This window comes from Dreissena polymorpha, chromosome 9, assembly GCF_020536995.1.
Source record: "Dreissena polymorpha isolate Duluth1 chromosome 9, UMN_Dpol_1.0, whole genome shotgun sequence".
Taxonomy (NCBI): domain Eukaryota; kingdom Metazoa; phylum Mollusca; class Bivalvia; order Myida; family Dreissenidae; genus Dreissena; species Dreissena polymorpha.
Window position 1 is genome coordinate 43,724,677 of NC_068363.1, and position 22,080 is coordinate 43,746,756.

General features: G+C 36.3%; 1 protein-coding gene across 2 annotated transcripts; it reads left to right on the plus strand.

Annotated features, from left to right (window-relative positions):
- Nucleotides 1-220: 220 nt before the first annotated feature.
- LOC127845222 (uncharacterized) lies at nucleotides 221-21,763 on the plus strand. Of its 2 annotated transcripts, XM_052376020.1 has the most exons (10): nucleotides 221-321; nucleotides 3,283-3,912; nucleotides 5,507-7,562; nucleotides 8,424-8,543; nucleotides 11,948-12,120; nucleotides 12,588-12,770; nucleotides 16,481-16,660; nucleotides 17,246-17,471; nucleotides 17,737-17,845; nucleotides 21,108-21,763. In XM_052376020.1, the coding sequence occupies exons 1-10, from the start codon at nucleotides 294-296 to the stop codon at nucleotides 21,372-21,374; spliced, it is 3,972 nt and encodes a 1,323-aa protein (XP_052231980.1). In that variant the 5' UTR covers nucleotides 221-293; the 3' UTR covers nucleotides 21,375-21,763. The 2 variants fall into 2 exon arrangements, with proteins under 2 accessions (XP_052231980.1, XP_052231981.1); XM_052376021.1 differs by lacking the exon at nucleotides 3,283-3,912 and having other exon boundaries at nucleotides 234-321.
- The last annotated feature ends 317 nt before the right edge of the window (nucleotides 21,764-22,080 follow it).

Here is a 22,080-nt window from a genome sequence, read left to right on the forward strand (position 1 = left end):
TCCGGGTGTCAGTCATTGCAAAATGTATGAACATTTCTTTTTTGTGTTTATGTAAACTTGTTAAGCTGAATCGACGAATACAATTGGGATATGAAGAAGAATATGTTTTGTAATAATATAACCGGAACTCGCTTGACATTAAATTATATTGGAGAAATTACAATTCGCTTAAACCCAATTTCGATATAATGTCGTGACATAATTCCAATATGACGTCATATAAACTGGTTTGTGACGTAGCAAAGATGTCTCTCACAAGGAAGGTGTTCATACATTAACTGAATTTGGATAAAATGGCAAGAAAACAGAGTAAAATTAAAGGTATATTTTTGAACGAATTATTGTTTTAATAAGATGTTTCGGTAAATTGTTCGGTATATGTTTTAGAGAGTTTTAAGCCGATGTAAGTCCATTTTTAGCCGGTTTATGTGCAAAACATATTTAACGAACTTTCAACATGTTCAAATTATTGTTTAATTTTGGGTCAGTTTTTAAAGTGAATAATCCTAACTTCCAAGAGTTTCAAACAATCCTATCAATTCTACCTCCTCCGTGCGGGGTTATCACTGATCTTGTAATATGTGCGAGTTTTGTTTGTTCCTTTACATTTGATTTTGTTAAATGTTGTTCAATTCGTGTCCTATTTTCATGGTTTCAAGGGGCCTTTTCAAAGATTTTGGCATTACATGCTTACATTGATACATTTAAACATTGGATCTAAAAAGTTCCAGTAAAAAAAGCAAGAATATATTTTTTTTAAAGAAGTAACCCTTAACTGCACGGCCGTAAATCACGCGCGCCACCTCTTTTTTTAGATGCATTGTTAAATGAGCCAATTCAACTTCCGAGGTGGCGCTCAGGCCCGTATATTTTGAAATTTCATGGATAATTGTACAGGATGATTAGTTTGTTTACGTTTATTTCAAAATATTTTGCATTATGTTTAAAATTTAGAAGTCATCAACATGAATAAAACATGGTTCGATATATACCACAAATTTGTAATACAAAATAAAACCATTTACTAAATGTACAACATTATCAAAATAATTCATCGACAGCAATATTTGTATATTGTATGATTATTCGCAAAATAAAAATAAGATACTTAATACTTCTTCTTGAAACGATGATTTTTGTCCTTAATCCAAATGCTTAACTTACTAAAAGGAAAAGGTCAACGAATCTTAATTGGGCTCATATATGTTGTTTTCCCACTATCAACTCCAATAATGAAGATAGCTCGGTCTTATACCGTTAACTTTTTTGTATAATACATGTTAAATGTTCTGATCCTACTAAGACGATCGTTTAAATCCATCAAGACATTATTAGAAAACTACTGTTTCTAATTAAAAACTCAAGCGACTCAAATGTGCTGGAGTAGTCAACTTACAGAAAATAATATTTAAGTCCTGTACACATAATAGAAACCATTTCATTAAATATTTCACTTTAAAATAGCTATAAATGTGCATTGGCGCCACCTCTTAATATGAGCGCCACCTCCTTGGCATTTGCTCTATCTCTTTTTGAAAAAAAATGCAAATTTATCGATTTGATCGGCTAGAAGCTGATGTTTTTGTGCATGCATTAACTTGTACAGGTTCAAAGCAATCGTTTTATGTAATGAGCGATTTAATTAGCTGGGAATTTCTCGTCACACAGGCAAAAGACATCGATTTTCTTTTACGAATTCTACCATGCCACAACTTATAAAGGTCCTCATGTCTCCCAATGGGTTGTGATTGTATGTTTATGTACATATTTGGATGAATTTATAGTCACTGAATCGCACTACATTGCTCGATTTTTTTTAATAATACGAAATATGTTGTAAAAAATATACACCTAATCAATTGTAAACTTATCCGATAAATTTCAAAACATCCGGGCCTGAGCGCCACCGCGGATGTAGAATTGGCTCATTTATTAATGCATCTCAAAAAAGAGGTGGCGCGCGTGATTAACAGCATTGAACTGGGCTCGAACCACTGACCCCTGGAGTAAGTCTATCGCTTAGACCACTCGGCCATCCGTGCTCTCACAATGAGTGATGTATTGTATACTTGATATAAGCAATCCTCGTAGTATCACAAAAAATAACGACAACAGCAGAACTCTCCAAATTATTCAATCGTTTTGCGTTACAGCGCTTTTTAATTTTCAGGTTTTCAGATCGTAAAAAGATGCATATGATGGATATTTTAGAGCATGGTAAATGTTCAGTATTACTGTGTCCTCACAAATATCATAAGTACAACGAAAATTTGCGAATCTGACACTTTTTTTTTAAATTTTGTCAATTTACCAAAACTTAAAAGGCCCCATCAACAAATTGAATGAATTAATAAAATACTAGCGACTGAGGAAGGAAATTAAATTACCATGAGTCCACAACCCACTTTCTCGTTGAATTTGTGCTGTATCTATCGAACTCCTTTTAATTTTCGTATAAGGTTACCTCCCGGCAGGTATCCACTACAATCACAAGCAAAATCCATCCAGACTCGGACGGAGGTTTTCTTATACTTTAAAACAAATTCCTTTTATTGCTAACGTTACTGAGCTTTGAATGTATAGTTTACATAGCATAAAAAATGTTATCATGTAAAAAATTGTAACTGACCATCATCAGCAATTATGCTCGAGTGTCTAGTTAGCAGTATGTTGACGTTTAGTTGCTCATTATACGAATTAAAGTATTTCATATTTTTAACTCATTACAAATTTACACATTTACTTAATGCATGGAACATTAAGTATTATTATTGAACATACTGTTAAATTTGTATCACTTTTAAAGCAACCTGGATCTGAAATTAATTAAATCAATTGATGTCTTTAATTGTAATAATGTCAACCATTAACACGTTTTCAACAAGTTGTAAAGATAAATAATTTTGTATCAACATGTATTTTACTCCTCACCAACACAGTGAGCGCACATAAACACATCACCCTTCCTCACAACTCTCACTTGGGTACAATATAAATAAGATGTAAATAAGATGTACCCAGTTTCCACACCGAGAATATTGCACCCACTTCACAAACGCCTGTCAAGTACTCAGATTAACAGCATTGGGTGTGAATTGGTTGCACACACAGAAACCGTATGGCTAGTATCAAAGACCTATACTCGAAATTAGTAATACCTCTTATGCGGAGGTTTGACGCATAGATGTTTAGAGAAATCATATGTGTCCTCATTTCATGACTTATTAAAAACAAATGCGGCAAATGTTAAATAAATGTGTAAGCATTGATCTTGGGTTGCAGACGTTAAGCACCCAACACTCGGTGACACGAAGACGCCTAACACACCATCGCTCAGTGAAATATCAAAGCGAGCCACACACAGCAGGGCTAGGGGAAGAAATAAGGAGCACGACGCTCGTTCGACGCCCCGGAAATTGTCAGAGGCTACGGGCGGATCCGTCAAGCCTGAAAAGTCTACCAAAGACAGCCAAACCAACATAGAAACGGTCGAGTCATTCAAAACTTTACGACGCGATGCTGATAGCGAACCTGGCGCGAAACTTAAGACGTCGAGCCGGTCTGTTAGAAACGGTGTTCCTCGGACACCAAGCAAGGTTTTGGCCGACACTCCCAAGGATACCACGGTGAGTTTAAGCCGCACTAACAATGGCCCCTATGCGAGTTCCGGTGGCACTCCCCAGGATCACGGGGTTAGTTTGAACAACATTCCCAAACCGTGGGCGAGTTCGGACGGCACTCCCAATAAACCCGTTGTGAGTTCGAATAACACTCCACAGACTCCTGGGACGCTCTCTGACCACTACCAACGAGAGCTCAAAAAGCTGTCCGATTACTGGAGCCGACAGAGCCCACTAGCGGAGAGTTCGCCGCGACTGCGAAGCAACCGGAAGGCACTATTTGACATCAAAGGTACTCACTATGAAAGTTGTTGTTATTATGTATAGTATCACTATGCCGCGTATGTGAATATATGTTCTTATGCTCGTTTTTGGTGTGTACATAATCCTTCCTCGTGTTGACCCTTATTTAAAATCACACATGTCGTTGTCTTTAACTAGGCTACTATTAATGAGCTATGTTAATTTAAACTTGATTTTACCGTTTTGTCCCTAACGAACAGAGCTGGACCTTCACATGCATAATCACACAGGTTTTTACCAATCCAATCAATTCATATCATCATAATGCAACCTTTGGTTGACTTTGACTGAATTTGGACGAGTAATTCAAAGTGTCTGCGTTTTACAGGTTAGAACAAGCGTCATTAGCTACAACATATTGGTACTTGCACATTTGTTGCTTGTGACAAATACTCTTCCACTACTTCAACAAAACATCGCATTGACATTAGCATTCTTCTAAAGTGGACTCGTAATAAGATTTAATTGTTTCTTTTAGCAACTACACATCTTCGTATAACTTGGGCGTTTACACCTTCGTTACATATAACTATCCACTATCCACCTGTGCCACCAAACCTATGCAGCCTTCACATTAATACGTCGAAATCGCCAACCGGGTGCATATGTTGCACATCCTCTTTTGTGTGTTGTTGTTTCTTGTTTTGACATCCCTGGTACACCGTCTCTGTTTGTGACGTCGTCAACGTCCGCAGATGCGTGCAAGTTCCAACGCGGTCTTCTGTTCGAGCTCATGTCGTAACATGCCCTTACGTTTCAAAATACCCGTTGCCAATATACAAACATTTTTAACATTCACTTTGATAGTGATACATAAAGAATGTGTCAATACGCTTGTTCATAGAAAATAATGAACATATTTTTTATCAACACTGTTCAGTAATCTAATACAATATGACGATTTGAAAATTATAAAAATGCTATCTTCTTGAAAACAACGTTTACACTTTAAAGACCTTTCAATATCTGTATATTATAACATATACACAGCATTTAATGGGTACAGACTATAACTTATGTATTTAACTAAAAGCAATCAGAATTCCATTTAAAACTGACATGTCATAAAGAAAGTGATTTAATACAAAATAATCCAATTCATAATTTCAAAAGATATATTAATTCTAAGACAGTCTCTCTCAATATAGTTTAAGTCTATTTTAATATGATACAAACTAAAAAGTGATAAACATTCAAGAGAATGGCTATTTACATTCGAACATAAACATAGGATCTGACACGAGTTGTCATTTCATACTACATTTTATTATGGCTAACTGAAACATTTAAACAAAATATGTTATGAAAAGACAACTTCCTTTTTAATAGAAATAAAATAAATATTTTGTTAACTGTTTCCGGCGTTTGCAGTTTGGATTGTTCGATGTAGTGTATTGATGTTGCTTTTTCAAAATCATTTAAAATTCGTTCAGTTTATCTGCTTTCCTAATACCCCTCCATATGCCTGTAGGTATGCGATACCAAATGTACTATCTCTGTATCTTGGAAAAAAAATGTAACAAGTGAACGACTTTTTAGTGTATCTATGCATGATCATACATGTACTTCGTTGTTATAACCAGAGTGCCTGGGCAAATCGTCGAAATCAACACCAGTTCGAAAAAGACGCAGAAGTCACGACTTCCCGGAGCATACAGTCAATTTGACATCGGAGAATCTTCCAGAATCTCCATTTCCGTCCACGAGTTCGGAATCAAAATCGCAAGCCGGTCGGAAATGGCCGCGAACGAACGATTCAGAAGATCAGAAGACATCGGCAGCGCTCAGTGCAAGCGTCGTTTCAAAGAGTGCATGCAATGAAGTCATCCTAGCACCGAGCAAAACACGTAGACGCCAAATCGACAAAAGCTCAATCAATGACAATATCATTTCAGGTAAAATAGGAAACACTAATATGCAATTCGAAACACCAGAAATTGTATTTGGGAACAAGGATCTAAATATTGAAGACAGAATAGAAATTGGAACCGGTTCAACCACCGGATGTTCTTCGACAGAATTCGGTAGTGATTCCGAAGACGAGGACTATATTCCACGGCGCAAGAAACTGCGTAGTGAGGTAACAAAGGACGAGTTGTGGGAGGGTATTCCCCTCACGGTCACGTTCAAGCGCTTGACGCCGCTTGTAAAAACGGACAGCTTGACCCCTTATGACCACATGACAACCGAAGGATGTCAGGACAGAAGACGAATACTGGAAAGAACTGACAGCAGTGCAATTGAGAATATATCTTCTGACCTAGTAGAAGAATGCTCAAGTGCGTTAACAAAGAAGAAAGAAACAACTGCCGATGATAATACAAACAAGGAAATATTTCAAAGTGAGACTGACATGGATAAAAAGCTCGGGCTTCACTTACAAGCATGTGGTCTTTACGAAGAAATTGTCGAAACAGATGCAGACGAATGTGATAAATGTCAGGAGAATTCTCTCGTAAGTCCATGTAAACAGAAATCGATGCACATAGCAGACAAGATGAATGATGCAACCTTTCAATCATCTTCCCTTTTGTCTGACGTTTCATCGAGTATAGGAGCAGAAATCATTGCGGGCCAGTCTACTGATCATAAAGTTAAGATAATGACATGGCAAGATAACTTGGCACATACAGAAAATGAACTTACTAAGGAAAGTTCTAGTACAGACGCGTCAAAAAATTTGTCGGAACCGTTTGTAAACTCTTCAATGTCTATCTCAGTTGGCTCAATCGAACAGCCATCTTCTTTTAAAAACTGTATGGCCTTTGATTTTGATGAAGATGAGTCGAATCAATATAGTGATAAATTCAGGCAGAACATTAAATTAGAATCGTCAAGATTAAATATTGAAGGCGCTGCGCAGAGCGAGTTAAATCAGAATATATCGATATTTAACGATACATCAGTTCATGTTATTGCTGAACAAATGGGTGCAATGAATGAAGGGGACTGCGAATGCGAGGGAAGAGATAGTCAGCTCTCAGAAAGCGTTTCCACAACGTTGGAACACATATTCAATCTAGAAGAGACGGACACGAAAGCACAGTCAACTTCGCAACCACCAGAACTTTCAGCAACAACAACCAAAACAACTAAAGTACAAGATAAAATAGTCAGCTTAGAAGCAAGCACTTTAATTCTAACACCACAACGCTCCAAGCGACTTTCTGAACACGCAACTGAACAGAAAACGGCGTGTGAAATTTTAGAACAACATATCAATGACATTAAGAATTCTGCTGAAACTGAAGGTGAGAGCGAAGGTCAAGTAATAGGCCAAGTGAGTGAAAATGCTAAACTCTCCTCATTACAGCAGATGAGGCACATTTTCAGTAAACATTTATCCGTGCCTAAAACGATCCCTCCTTTGCGGATAAAGCTGAAGGAATCACATAACTATCAGGGTGTGACGTCATCAGGCGCGTCACGTGAGAGTCCGGGTATGACTAAATCGAATAAGTCGTCGAAGAAAAAATCTAACAAGTTCAAACTTAAACATCGGACGACAGATTTAGACGAAAGTTCCAATATTGGGCCAGAGAATGACGGCGAAAGACATTATGTAATATCTGGGAGTGAAATGTCGACAGCAAATAAGAAAAGTACAACAACAAAGAGAAAGGATGGAACTTCTAAATGGTAAACTCCTGCTTTTTATCTTTATGCTGGAATACACATTTCTTTGTCTAACAATTTACCTTTTGTTTTATTAAAAGAAGATCTTTATTGAAGCTGTTCATTGAGAAACCGAAATGGTAACGATTGCTTTTTTATAGTTTAGTTGTGTGGTTACATATTTATGGTATTCCATTTCGTATAAGTGTGTGTTTGTTTTTATAAATAGTCGACAATTTGACGAGTCCTGCCAAAGCATGCTTTTAAGTAAAAGCAGATTAATTACGTACCTATATTGTCTTTACAATTTAAACATATCGTTTTCCGAGAAATGTTGGACCACAAAACAATAAAAACAATAAGAAGAAATATCTGCGCAAAAACAATGGGGTATAAAAAATACTTAGACAAAGTGTATTATGCTGCGAGATATTTTTTTTTATTTTTGCATGTCTACAACATATATATAAACTAAATTGATTGCGGTGTGTTGACATAATAAGAAATGGAAATAAGCAAAGGCCCACTTGTCCCTAAAAATGTGCGGTGAAACCATAAATTTCTAGAGAAAACGCTTACGTCTTTCGTACAAGAAACATAGAAATAACAAGGATGGGGATAACCAATTCTTGAGGATGGGTATCAACAAATATTTGTTAAAATGAGAATCACCTAAGTTATGTTAGGATGGAAATCACCAAATGTTTGTTAGAATGGGGATCACCAAATGTTTGTTAAGGTGGGGATCACCAAATGTTTGTTAGGATGGTAATAACCAAATTTGTGTTATGATGGGAAGCAGCTACGACGAAAATCACCAAATATTTGTAAGAATGGAAATCCCCGAATGTTTGATTCTCAGACTGCAGTCTGATTCATCCCCAGGAGTCCTTCCGGATGTGCGGGGGTGGAGCTGAGACTGACAAGCGAGAGGCGACGCTCCGGGGCCGCTGACCTGCTGAACAATCCCGTGCTCAATACACACGCATGCGTACTTTGGTCCAGGTAGGAAGGGAAGGAATTTCCTTTTTTGTTGTTTTAGATTCCGTGCTTTTTGACGATGCTGGATCAGCAGCGTCCAAGGTTTGATAACCAGTAAAAAAATTCTTCACAATTGCGACCTATGTAAAAGACCGAGCCAGTCCGATTGAGATAACTCGATTTTTCAGTTACTTCCCTTGGCATTCGCCACTGCGTAGGAGATTGCTCGTTGATTTTCATTGATAACATTCTCCTAGCAGAGTTGTCGTTCGTGTTGATAAAGGTAAATATTAATAGAACAGCATATCCTGGGGAAACAGATTCAATAAGTGAATCAGAACGTTAATTTCAAATAAGTAATTTTACATACATTTTATTTTTATGGACCAATAAAACAACTATATATGTTCTCTATTTTGTTTGATATTTGTTCTCGATTTAGTAAATAAATTGCGAATAAAAACATGTAAAATTAACTTTTAACGTGATCACAAACCTAAAGAATGCAAACGATTTCGAACCTGTAAATTGTAAACGCTGCACAGCTATGATATATATAGATAAAACAACATTTCTTTGCGTAATTGTCCGTCCCGCTAGCGCAGTGGTAAGGACGTTCGCTTTTTCACCTTTACGACACCGGTTCGATTCCCGCTCCCGGCGCAATGTTATATTTTGTATGTTTTGTGGTCACCATTCCGGACAGTTGTTTTTTTCCGGAAAATCTCATCCCCCCCCCCGCAGCATTTGACCATATAACAAATTAAAAAGTATTTCAGTACAAAACAAATAGCTGGAAATTGCAGCTATCATTCAAAATTCGTCCCAACTGTCGTCAATCTAATCTTATTAGGTTGGAGTGCTGGACACACTCCGGGTCCCAACATTATGCAGCCTCAGCGCGGAGGTATCTCATTACCTTGGAAAAACACAAATACACACACTGGGTGCAGCCTAGGCGCGTATAGACTCGAACAAGGCAACAAACTCAAGTGCGGGCACAATCATTTAAAATTTACATATTGAATACGATATTCTAACAGAAATTACACAACCACCTAAGTGTACATACCATGTTTGATATTTCGTTCGATTGTTAGATTTCAGCATATACATGTATAAGGTCATTTCGCTATTAGTTAACTTATCCATATGTTCGTGGGCGAACTCGGATAGTCAAGTGCTCATACGATTGAGCTCACATGGTCCGGCTATGTGCTCATACCTACTTTCGAGGATCATCATGAATGCATTGCCATACTTAATGAACAAGAATGTGACCCTCCTCCCAGTTTCGCTCAATGGGTCAAGTTACCCACGGGTACTACTTCCCCGTACCCCTTAACTTTTTTTCGTACCAAAAATGTTTCGAACGCAAATGTTTTTCGTACCAAATTTTTTTCGTTCCGAAAATTTTCGTACCCAAATTTTTATCGTACCCAAATGTTCGTATCAACATACACAATTGTGGTTATATAGATAAACTTAAATTAATGTATGGTATCCATACTCTTCAAAAGCATCGTCACACCAGTACTGCCAGTACTTTGATTTGTATTACGATCGATTTTTTTTTTTGAAATTATGCTTATTCCAAAGGCGTTGTTATTTATCGAAAAACACTAGCTTTGGCAAAGTAAAAAACCCATAAAACATCTATTTTGATACCTATAAATGAATAACATTAAAAGTCCTGATCACAGTACCTCAAACAGGATGTCTTTGATTTTGGCGATGTATAATGATCAAAATAACACGAATATAAAAATCAAATTCAATAATTAAATATTCTTTATAATCATACAAGTGAACAAAGTTACTCACCTTTGAAGACAACATATTTTTGCGCTTAAAAAATCATAAACAATCTTTTCACTAAAGCCAGTCACGAATCCAAATGTTTTTATTCGAGAAAAAGCGCTCCGTTTCTGTATGTGCATTTTTTAATATGAAGTCAATTGTAGTTCTACAGTTTCCACAAGAACACATTTAATTAAATAGTAATTTACCGATAGTGTTTCCCAAAACAGAGTATCATCATTAACAAGAAATATCTTTAAAAAAGATATACGGCGTTGATTGTGGTTGCAGTTAATGAAAGGTAAAGAGTTCAAAAAATGAGACCAAGGATAGCGAATGTCTTTTTCTGTGCAGTTCTTAGCTGGATCACATGCAATACGGGATGTTACGCGGAGTTTTCGCGGCTTATTTTACATAATAACATATTGCTGGTCATAAACCTATAGATACAAAACAGAAAACCAAATGAAGAATGGAAGTGAAATTTAAACATATGAGTCAACCGGCAACACGCGATGTATCCGTACATATTTTAAATATTTATACTCGCGTTCTTCGAACAAACCTGTTTTAGTGGTTTGTCGGGCATTGCTTTTTTATTCGATTATTAACAGTATCGAGAATCATCGCGCTCATGCTTAATACATTAGGCAATATGGTGGACTAATTCTTATTAAATTAATTAAAAATAATATTTATCATGGTATTGTTGAAAGCACATAAAGACTCTATTATTGACATACCATAATTATATCGCTGAATATCTTCATTTAACATCTTTTGTGGTCTAAAGAAAATCTCAGTTCACCTAGTTCACGGATAGGGTCTATATTATATAACAAACTGGCCACGAACTCAGGTCAGCACATAAGCGTCTTCGGACGCAGCGATGACCTGTAAATAAACCCTGATAACTCGCGGGTTGAAATGCAATGCATTAAAGTGAGGCCACGCTTCCACTGCTTTTTATACATTTACATGTTAACATGTTGATAGGAATATGAAAGTAAGTACTAAAATGAGAACATAGCCTTTAAGTAAAAACGCTGTTGCCTCTGAAAATAAAAGGTGGACGCACAAACTGTATTGATGTCGAGATTGAGTGTAAAATTGTTCTATCTATTAAGCCTTTTCATTAGAGATAAAATTGTTTCATGCTGAACACGCAGTAAAACAGTGTTACAAAGACGCGGACATGTTTCCAATGTTCTGATGGTATGCTCATATCAGCCTATGGGATAACTGAAGTGTATTCATTCTGAACTAGCCGCGGGAAATTTTATTTGAATTTTATTGGACAGTTACAAAGGTCAGGTAAGGTGAAAAGCTGGCGTATACAGCTAACGCCGAAAAAAGTGTCTTTCATGGTGATGCAGACACTTGCATGTTCAATTAAGCCTGGATCTGGGAATACCAGTCTCAATGCATTTGCGTAATGTGTCCTCCCAGATAAGAATGGGCAGTCCGTACAGGCTAATCAGGGAGGACACTTAACGCATGTATGGAATATTTCAATGAAGGAAGTAACTTCTTAACGAAAATCCAGTCTAAGCGGACTGCACAGCCGGGTTTCTCCCAGAGCGAGATTAAATTTAATAAGTACAATGAAACATTTAAGTAAATTGCAGTGAAAACCGGCGACACGTTCACCTGTCCAACCCCGACGCCTCCCTGGGCGAAATGGACGCCATTTTGAGCCGGAAGTGGGACGCTTTGGCGGACAAGGAGAAGCTACGCTACTTCCTGCGCGCCAAAGACGCTCTTCGGGACGATAATAGACACTCACACAAGGCCGGTAATGGTGGGTAAAACTTTGTAAATACTAATATGTCAACTTAACATGTAATTACAACTTTTGATTAATTTAAAGAAAAAAAACCACTCCATTGGAACCGGGATCGTTGGCAAAACATCGAATTGCGATCTCAACATTACAAAAAAAGTAGATAAAGACATGTTCACTGAGACACTTTTCCTGCAGTTTGATGGCCTTTATTAACAAGATAAAAGTGTTTTTCATAATCTGAAAATTATTTGCCACATTTGACTGCAGAATACGATGCAAGGTCAGTTATAATTGAAAAAAAACTTTTAAAAACGATTTCTTTTATGAACGAATTTCAGTATATAGTCGTTGTACTTGATTACATAACAATTAAGATCACATGGGGCTAACGCCCTCGTTGATTAATAAATCGCATTTGAACTCAAAATCGACAATAAATAATTGTCACGATTGATACTTCGATAGTTTGGTTCGATTCTCAGAGGTACAGCGCCGATCCGGCGACGACGAAGCCTCGTCCGCTAACGGGCCTGAAACTGGTTGGTCACGTGAGAGGTTCGACAAGTTGGCTCCCGGCTCCCAGATGGCGGAAATCAAGCGCTGGCTGCACTACTACCAAAAGGTGGCACCTGAAGTGTACACGAGCATCATGCGAGAGTTTAAAGGTAAGCGTGCGAATATAAACCCCCCTTTAACCGAAAATAATTCAATGCATGCTTAAATGGCATCAGTTCTAATTAAAAGAACAGGATGTTTATTTCCTTACGACTAGTTTGCTTGTAGTTATATCGATGAGATGTAAGTTAATTACTATTTCTGCAAAGTGTAATTGCTCTGAGAATGTTTTTACAGGGACTAATATTTATGGTTTTAGCGGTGAAATGAATGGGTACCTATCAATATTTGCGGCACCTATCTCCCCCGGCAGTTGAAGAGAAAAGTACGGTCTGACCTAGTCGAATTCGATAGTTTATATATTGTGGGGGTTTAAATACCCACTCTAAAACCAAGCATATTTTTCTTAATCGTCCTAATGGGAAATCTATTTTTCATATCAGATGTCAAATAAAACCCACTGCATTTGCATAAACTTTCAGGGCTGAACTTAATTGTTTCTCTTTGATGTCTTCAATACGTTACATTCGGATGACAATGTGTGTGTTTTTACGAGGACTTGTAGTTAGTATGGGGTTTGGAGAGGTATGGGGTATGGACGGGTTTAAACATGTTAGAAAACACAGCACAATAAAAGCGCAAGTTAAAACATTCAATAAAAAATGAAATTTGCAGATATTGTTTCAAATGTGCCTTTTCTGTAAAATCAGTCGATGGACAACGAACTCGTAACTCTTTTCATATTTTCAATAAAGGCGATTGCTTAAGATTCCTTTGGATTAAATCGATTAAGAACTGCGTTTGAGTATTCCATTCAGAGCCAGCCTTATATACAAGTTATTACATGTATTCATTATAAACGAAACATCTGTCAGTGAATTAAATGTCATTTTGTTTCATTAGACCTCAAATGATGCCATCTGAGCACTCTATATGTTATATATTTTTAAAGATAGGCGTAAACATATGTGTGCATTACTAAGTAATAGTAACTGAAAACTAAGACTTATTGTAAGTACTTTTTATTGCAAGTACTTTTAGGTGCATCTGCTGTTGTTATGTAATATAAGAATACAATTGATGGGAGCTTATTTTGATTTTCAAGAAGCAAACTGCGCCATAAACTTGTTTTCTTCATTTTATGAGAGATTAATGCGAGATTCTGTTTAAAGATTAAATGCTTACTTATCAACTTGACAATAATGGTAAATGTGGCATCTGGTCTTATTTTAATGATAAAATGTTTTATTTTGTACTAGTTTAACTAGGTTTTTTTTGAGCGTATTTAATATTAAATAAATCTTAAGCAATTGCGTCGAATAAGTTCGAATTACACATAAATTTTGTTAAGTATGACTTAGTTTAATTGAAGTCTTTAAATAACTGATTTTACATCAATCTTGTTTGAAATAAATAGCTAATTAAAAGCTGTTTATAAGGTCCGTATTATAATCACATACATACATGTATTTCCATGTGTCGATGCTAGGCCATATTTTTAAGAAATTTTATTATTTCAACATTCAGTATGCAAATCAGATTAAATATATAGAGGATATTTGTTAATTTTAGTGTAAGATCGTTTGTTATTTCATGAGTGATCATAGAAAATATATTTTTCCACGAGTGAAAATAGTATTTTTCTATGATCGCGAGTGAAATAACAAACGATCTTACACTGACATGAACAAATTTTATGTTCCTTTCATGCCCCCTTTTCAAGAAAATAATTAACAGCTGTTTCCCTTTCGCTGAAAAGTAACCCTTTCTCCCGTGGCGTGCCTCAATACATTTCAATACACGAAATGACGTAATTATAACAGCGCAATTCTCCGGTTAAACTCATTTACAATGTAAATAAACGGTGAAAAAATCATATAATAAAAAGAAAATTTGTTGGATTCGATGGAATTCCGTTTTTAATTCACTCTTGATCGTAAAAAAAATATGTAAATCTTGAAGTAAATCTTCATATGATAATCTAAAATAAAAAATTAGTTCCTAAAATTTGTTATTTTCACCGATGAAAATAACATTTTGTTTATTTTCACTGCTTTTATTTCACTGCAGAAATGTTATACTTTATCAGAAGGTATAAAAGAAATAGCAGTTTTACTATTTTATCAACGTAACGGAAAACGCGCAATGTCTTATTGAATATTTATAAAATTATTAACAACGTTGGTTCTTTCATAAACATTTTTTCTCAGATACGTTTCTCGGAATTATGTCTTTCGATCCCGACGCTGTAAGCGTGACATGCATGTTCGCCCTAATTTCTTGTGCAATAAATTTCTGTCTTGTAAAAATGCAAGCCGATTAGCTTTCCCATAGGCAGTAAATGCACGAAAGAAAAGGCCGTGAAATGTCTTCATTTAGTTAAGAAGCTTGTACACTGGGTCCAATTCCATCTCCCGATGAATGTGAGTGTGGTTGGCGGTCTCCACACAATACCTGGATTCCGTTCGGGTACTACGATTTAACCCCAAAACGCCAGCCCAGGCTATAATGGACTTTCTTTCAGTAAAACTCAAAACGCTGAAAATCACAGAGACAAGAATTAAAAAGAAAACGAATCAAACTTCTGTGAATATTGTAAGTTTACTATCTTTAAGTGCTGGGACACAATCCGGGTTCTCACGTAATGAAGCCTCATTGGTCGGAAGGACCAGTAAACACCGCAATACACGCGCATACGCCACGACCAGCGCTCTAAGAAAATCAAATCGAAAAACAAAACCAAAGAAGCCGGGTTTGGTTGGCCTTAAAGTAGACACCTTTCTGAGATATTTTGCAAGTCACGAGGTCATGGCTGTTCTTGCTTCTTAGAACACGTATTACTTCCAATACATAATCACTATAATTAATTTAATACACGATGCTTGTATTTCTTTGATATTTGATACGCTATCGTGTATAAATTATGGCATTTATACTCGCTTGGTACTATTAGTATTATTTAGCCCTGTTTATCTGATATGACCTTTGGGAAAATATAGTAGAGTTTATGTTTGGAAGAACAAGTCGAAGGGTTGGGGACATACATTAATACACATTGACCTTGAGATAAACGAATTTCCTTGTCAGTATACATGTATGATCGTATCTAAAGGTGTCATATAAGCAGTTTATAAAGCCTTAACACAAATATAGTTTGACACAACATAGGTTACAATAATAAGGGCAAATACGGTAGCTTCTTTAGAACGGCTAACAGTGTAAACGCGTGGAAAAGGGAAAAAAAGACATGTTACCTGTTAAGCATGCCATACAATTATTTCATGTACTATATATTATTGTTAAGCTATGGACACACATTTATATTTCAAATAAGATACAATAAATATATTTGTATAATACATTTATTACATTATATATTACATATATATTATATATATATACTGTTAGTAGAGTTTCATTGGCGTCAACATGATGCATGCTAAATATGTTTCAAATAACTTTTTTAAAGGTATGTGAACGAATATCCGAAGCGTCGCTATTTTAAATCTAGTCATGTATTTGATTATAAGCTTAAATCGAAACGTTGAACGTAATTATTTATAATAATAATTTTATGACACTTGATTATACTATAAATTGCGTAATTCAAACTGAATTAGAAAACACCCTTTAGCTACGTTAATTTTCTCCGGTACAAAGGTTCATTCCTTATACAGCACCAAGTAGAATCGTGGCATTAGGGTTACAACTAATTAAGCAAACAGTTTTAAATACTCTGACAATAGAATGTAAATATTAGGTCGAATGATGGAAGAACGACGCGAAAAAGCCGAAACAGACGAAAAACAGACCAGGACGCCAGTGAAACAGCGACGCACAAAATTACGAAAGAAGGACAAGCGAAACAGCACCGGAAATGACGTCAAACACCGACAACTTCTGTTCGGAATGATTCTGTCCAAGCGGGAGACGGTCATTGGTATTGATGTATTAATTTATTCACTCATATATTTTTAGTTAGGTAATGAGTAAGTAAGTTAGTAAGTAAGTTAGTAAGTTAGTGACCTAGTAAGTTATTTACTTAATTACTTAATTACAGGTAGTTAGTTTGTTGTTGTTGTCTTTGTGTGTGTCTTGTTGTTGGTGTAGTTTGTTTTTGTGGGGTTTTGTGTGTCGGGGGGGGGGGGGGGAGAGAGAAGGGTGGCAGCTTGAGGCCGAGTTGAATACAGTCACTCTTATCAAACAAAAAGTAAATTAGGTCCATAGTAATTTTCCTAAAATTGTCGTTACACCGTTCGATAAAGATATACAACTGAAAGCGAACATTTAGAAAAGTGAAAACGCGAAATTAGGTCGTAATGAAATACATTAGCGAAAAATCAGCAGGTTTGCAAGGGTTTTTCTGTTATGTTGAATTTGTAGACTTTAACCGTTATAGTTATGAAGTAGCTTTGGTAGCGTATACTAGAATATCGGTGTTATGTTTGCCTTGGAAGTAGGATGTCTCGGATTCGATTTCAGTTGAGACCTGGGATTTTCTAGTTGGGTAACCATTATATTTCAGCAAAACTTATGACGAAGAAGCAACAACAAAAAGAAGCGCTATTAGCAGCTTATCTCTCTCTGGTAGAAAGACTAACATCTGGTGACGTCATAGATTTTCACGGTGACGTCACGTCCGAAAATCTTACCGAGAGATTATCGCATATCCGGGCTCTTGAGCGAGATGGGAAGTTGGCAGTTGTGGGTGACGTCACTAGCAGTCCACGATTTGATATAGTTTTGTCACAGTAAGACCCCATTAATTAACCGAATGCGTGCAATTTAGAAACGGGTGTGATTTTGTTAATAAAATAACAAAAGTGATCCCATTTCTGTGAACACGTAATCAGGCCAGTGCAAAACCATGTAACATAATATGCAATTATTTCTTCGCGTGAAAGCGTGTCCGACTTATATAGAACCTGTGTCGTCTAGCATCTCAAAATGTTCCCATTTCAGACTTAATGACACTGGTTTACATTGTAAGCTGTATGACGCTGGTTCTCGTTTCAGACTATATGACGCTGGTTCTCGATTAACTGTTACAACCGGTCCGGCTGCTACAGACTTGCCGGGAGCTAGAGACCTAGATATTGACGCCTTGAACCCATCTTTATTACAGGTACAATTATACGCTTTATCATACCACCGCATTGATATCTGCCTGATATAACGTTGCCTGATATTTTTCGGCGTAAGCTGTATTAAGCCAGCTTTTCACCTTAGCCTGACCTTTGTTAGCGTCCAATAGAATTCAAATAAAACTTCCCGCGGCCAAGTACAGATGAATACACTTCATTGACTGCATTGGCTGATTTGAGAATACGACCAGAACATTGGAAACATGTCCGCGTCTTTGTAACACTGTTTTACTGCGTGTTCAGCATGAAACAATTTTATATCTAATGAAAAGGCTTAATAGATAGAACAGTTTTACACTCAATCTCGACATCAATACAGTTTGTGCGTCCACCTTTTATTTTCAGAAGATTTTCAGCGCGAGAACGTTTGCACTTAAAGGCTATTTTCTCATATTTATTACTAACTTCCATATTCCTGTCAACATGTTAACATGTTAAAGTATAGAGAGCAGTGGAAGCGAAGACTCACTTTAATGCATTGCATTTCAACTCGCGAGGTATATCGGGTCAATTTGCGGCCACTGTGTGTGAATGTCAGAGTTTACACACAGGTCATCGCTGCGTCTCTACCCTATGTGCTGATCGGAGTTCGCGGCCAAGAAAATAATCGTTACATAATAAAGACGCTATAGCGTGAACTAGGTGAACTGGAATATTCTTTAGACCAGACAGATGTTAAATGAAGATATCCAGCGATATCATATGGTATGTCAATAATAGATTCTTAATGTGTTTTACAACAATACCATGATAAATATTATTTTTAATTAATTTAACAAGAATTATGCCGTCATATTGACTAATGAATTAAGCATGAGCGCAATGATTCTCGATACTGTTAAAAATCGAATCAAATAGCAACGCCAGACGAACCACTAAAACAGGTTTGTTCGAAGAACGCGCGTATAAATATTTCAAATATTCACGGATACTTCGCGTGTGGCCGGTTGACTCATATGTTTTAATTTCACTTCCATTCTTCTTTTGGTTTTCTGTTTTGTATCTATACGTTTATGACCAGCAATATGTAATAATGTAAAATAACCCGCGAAAACTCCGCGTATCATCCCGTACTGCGTTTGCTGCAGCTAAGAACTGCACAGAAAAAGACATTCGCTATCTTTGATCTCATTCATTGAAGTCTTAACCTTGCATTAACTGCAACCACAATCAACGCCGTATATCTTTTTTAAAGATATTTCTTGTTTATTATATTATGGTCAACAGGGAGTTCTTATATCAGTCATGTGTGGAGGATGATCATATTACTCGGAATCAACTACATTGTGTAACGTATTCATGTTTATTAAAATCGAATCAGATTCAACAAAACAAACAATTTGATACCAAGATTTAACATATTTTACACCCAAAATGCAACACAAACAGCAAAAAACATTTTTACAGATATTAAACGCGCGTGCACATGACGTAATTATTAACGCGTCAAACTACAAAAGTCATATTCTTGCCTAAAACTGCAGCTTTTTGGAGATTGTTTTCATAATTTCTGTAAAATCGGGGACGTAGAGGTATGATAAACAAAAAACAGGTTACAGCCTGATTAGGCTCGGCACGAATAAAATAACGGCTCGGCAAGCCTCGCCGTTATATTATTATAAGCCTTGCCTGATATATAACAAAAAGATCAGACAGTAACCTGTTATTCTCTATATATTTGTACGAAACTCGATTGCACAATATTATTACATGGTATACCACGTGGAGTTTTGAGGGAATCGATTATCTAATCGCCAAATTACCGATGGTGAAAGTTTGTGTATCCGCAGTGCCTTAATTGTATTTCGTGTGTCTTGTGCAAGGTCTGGAAGCCAAGATCCAGTGTATGAGATGCACATAAACTTAGCTTTATATTATAACAATATTAAGTGCCGCCCACTCGCCAGCGGCGATGTGTGGATCCTGCGATGAATGTTTTGCTGTACTACCGATCATGTAAAACTGCCATTAATATCCCGATTTGTAGCACGTGTTTAGATTTTCCTCAAAATATGTTGGGTTTCAAATCGTGGTGAAGGCAACTATATATTTTTATTGCATGTTGATAGTATACTTGTGTGAAGTTTTTTTTAAATAAAGCAGTCTTATAAGTTATTTTTTTAATGATATTTAAAAAAAACATGAAATTTTGCCAAGGGCCCTTTAAGTATTATGCTTATAATTAAATATACTTTCGCATAATATATTTTCCTGAAAACGAGGATGTTACAACACGTTAAATACCATGTGGCAGTCTAAATATATAACTTTATTACATTAATTTATTTCGATTATTATTTAGATTAGGTTACCCTGTAAGACTAAATTACTCACATATCAAATCGCTATCCAAGCTTTCAGTTCTTCATGTCTGACGTATGATACTGATACCATTTTGATGTTCTCGAGTCATAGCAGTAAAGCAGTTATGCGTATGGTATAGGCAAAATGATACGATAATGCAATTTAGTCGGCAAAGACTATAATACAGATACATACAGAGCGAGATAGATTATTTAATGTATTTGTGTTTTTGACATTATCTGACAAGCTGAAGAAGGTTTACGTTGCCAGTCTAGTCTTTTGTTAATTTTCTTCGGCATTATATATTTCCAGTCAAATAAAATATATAAAGATGAAACTTAATGCATCTAAAAAGAACGTGGGGCTGAAGTCCAGTATGCGCAACCATAACTCTCTTTATCTTGAGTTTGTGAGGGTGCGTTGTTATTTATTTTGCTTGCTTTCTGGTGAAGTGTCCAATAACATAGTTGTGATAATCATAACTCAAAAAGTAGTATAGGGATTCAAATGTGCAAATCATAACTATAAGTATACAATTGATTGTAATGAAAATTGATGTATCGATAGAGTACATTAAGATTTCTTTCCCTAAATAAATACATGAATACAACGTTTTGTTTTCCCCAACATTGAAGCTCAATATCAGCTTTTGATGAAATTGATACTTTTGGGACATTTCCGGGCTTACAGTGACATCTCTTGTCTTAAAATAAATGCGTTACTTTGTGATACAATGCATTTCAACATTGTGGACAGCATTAAGTGTGATTTCTCGGCACTGTATCTCACTTACGAGACCTGTTTTGTATTCATATAAAAGGTAAAAAAACCCTACTTTTCACGAGCTCGATTTTATTCTCAAACGTTCTGAATGATGTAGTTGTTGCATTTACACACGCATTGAACATCCGCAAGTCTTTAAGACGCTCTTTTATTCAGGAAACCCTGCCGTGCCTCAGCCCAGCAACTGTCCGTAAGGTTCTGTCCCCAATTTCCGGTTACACGCCGGAAGATCTTCCCGACGCCATCCCGGATCCCCTACCGACGACATCGCCGTCTTCGATTCTCACGCAATGGGTTGCCGACGACATTTTACAAGTGAACCCGCAAATTGGCTTCCGTAAGGCAATATCGCTTCTCTCTGGAGACAAGATTGTACAGCGACTGATCGCTCCACTTTCGTCGAACGTGAGTCAACGAGAGTAATCTGGTGGTTACTTCCTGTCATCTAATAAGTGAACCCCTCTACGAGCGCCATCTCGGCCTTTTCGATTGGACACGCCATATCACTTCCGATTAAGTATTAATCAGCATGTGCGGATTCAGTCGGACATTCGCATTATCCTGGCGTTCGCCCAACATATATTTACTGCTGGCAGCGGCTTTTGATTTTCTTAAATATTTTTGTATTAGGTTTTAAATGTTACCTATTAATGCTTGATGCTATATTTTATTGAGTGTGTCGTCTGATTGTATGCTCGTTCGTTGAACAATAGCTTGTTTCGGATATATTTCTTTTTAGAAGGCCGTTTAGACATGTTAATTCTGTGCTTTCAAACAAAACTTAATATTTATTCATTAAATGTTATTTCTTACTTCTGCTATTATTTTGTATTTTACCATGGAGATATTTCACCCACGTGTTATGAACAATAACTCGATTAAGATATTTTTACAGGCTCGTTTAAAAAGTTCGATTTTGATGCTTTCAAATAAGCTGTACTCTTAATAAAAGGTTATTTATAGCTTTTTTTAATAATTATTTTGAAGTTTCTCCTCAATTAGTTAAGTGATTACAGCAGATGTGACGCAGAAATACTTCGGACTGGTCTGTAAGCTAAATGCAATCGAATTATTACATGTATTTGCATAAGCAGCATAATCATAATCAAATCGACTAATGTTTTAAAGA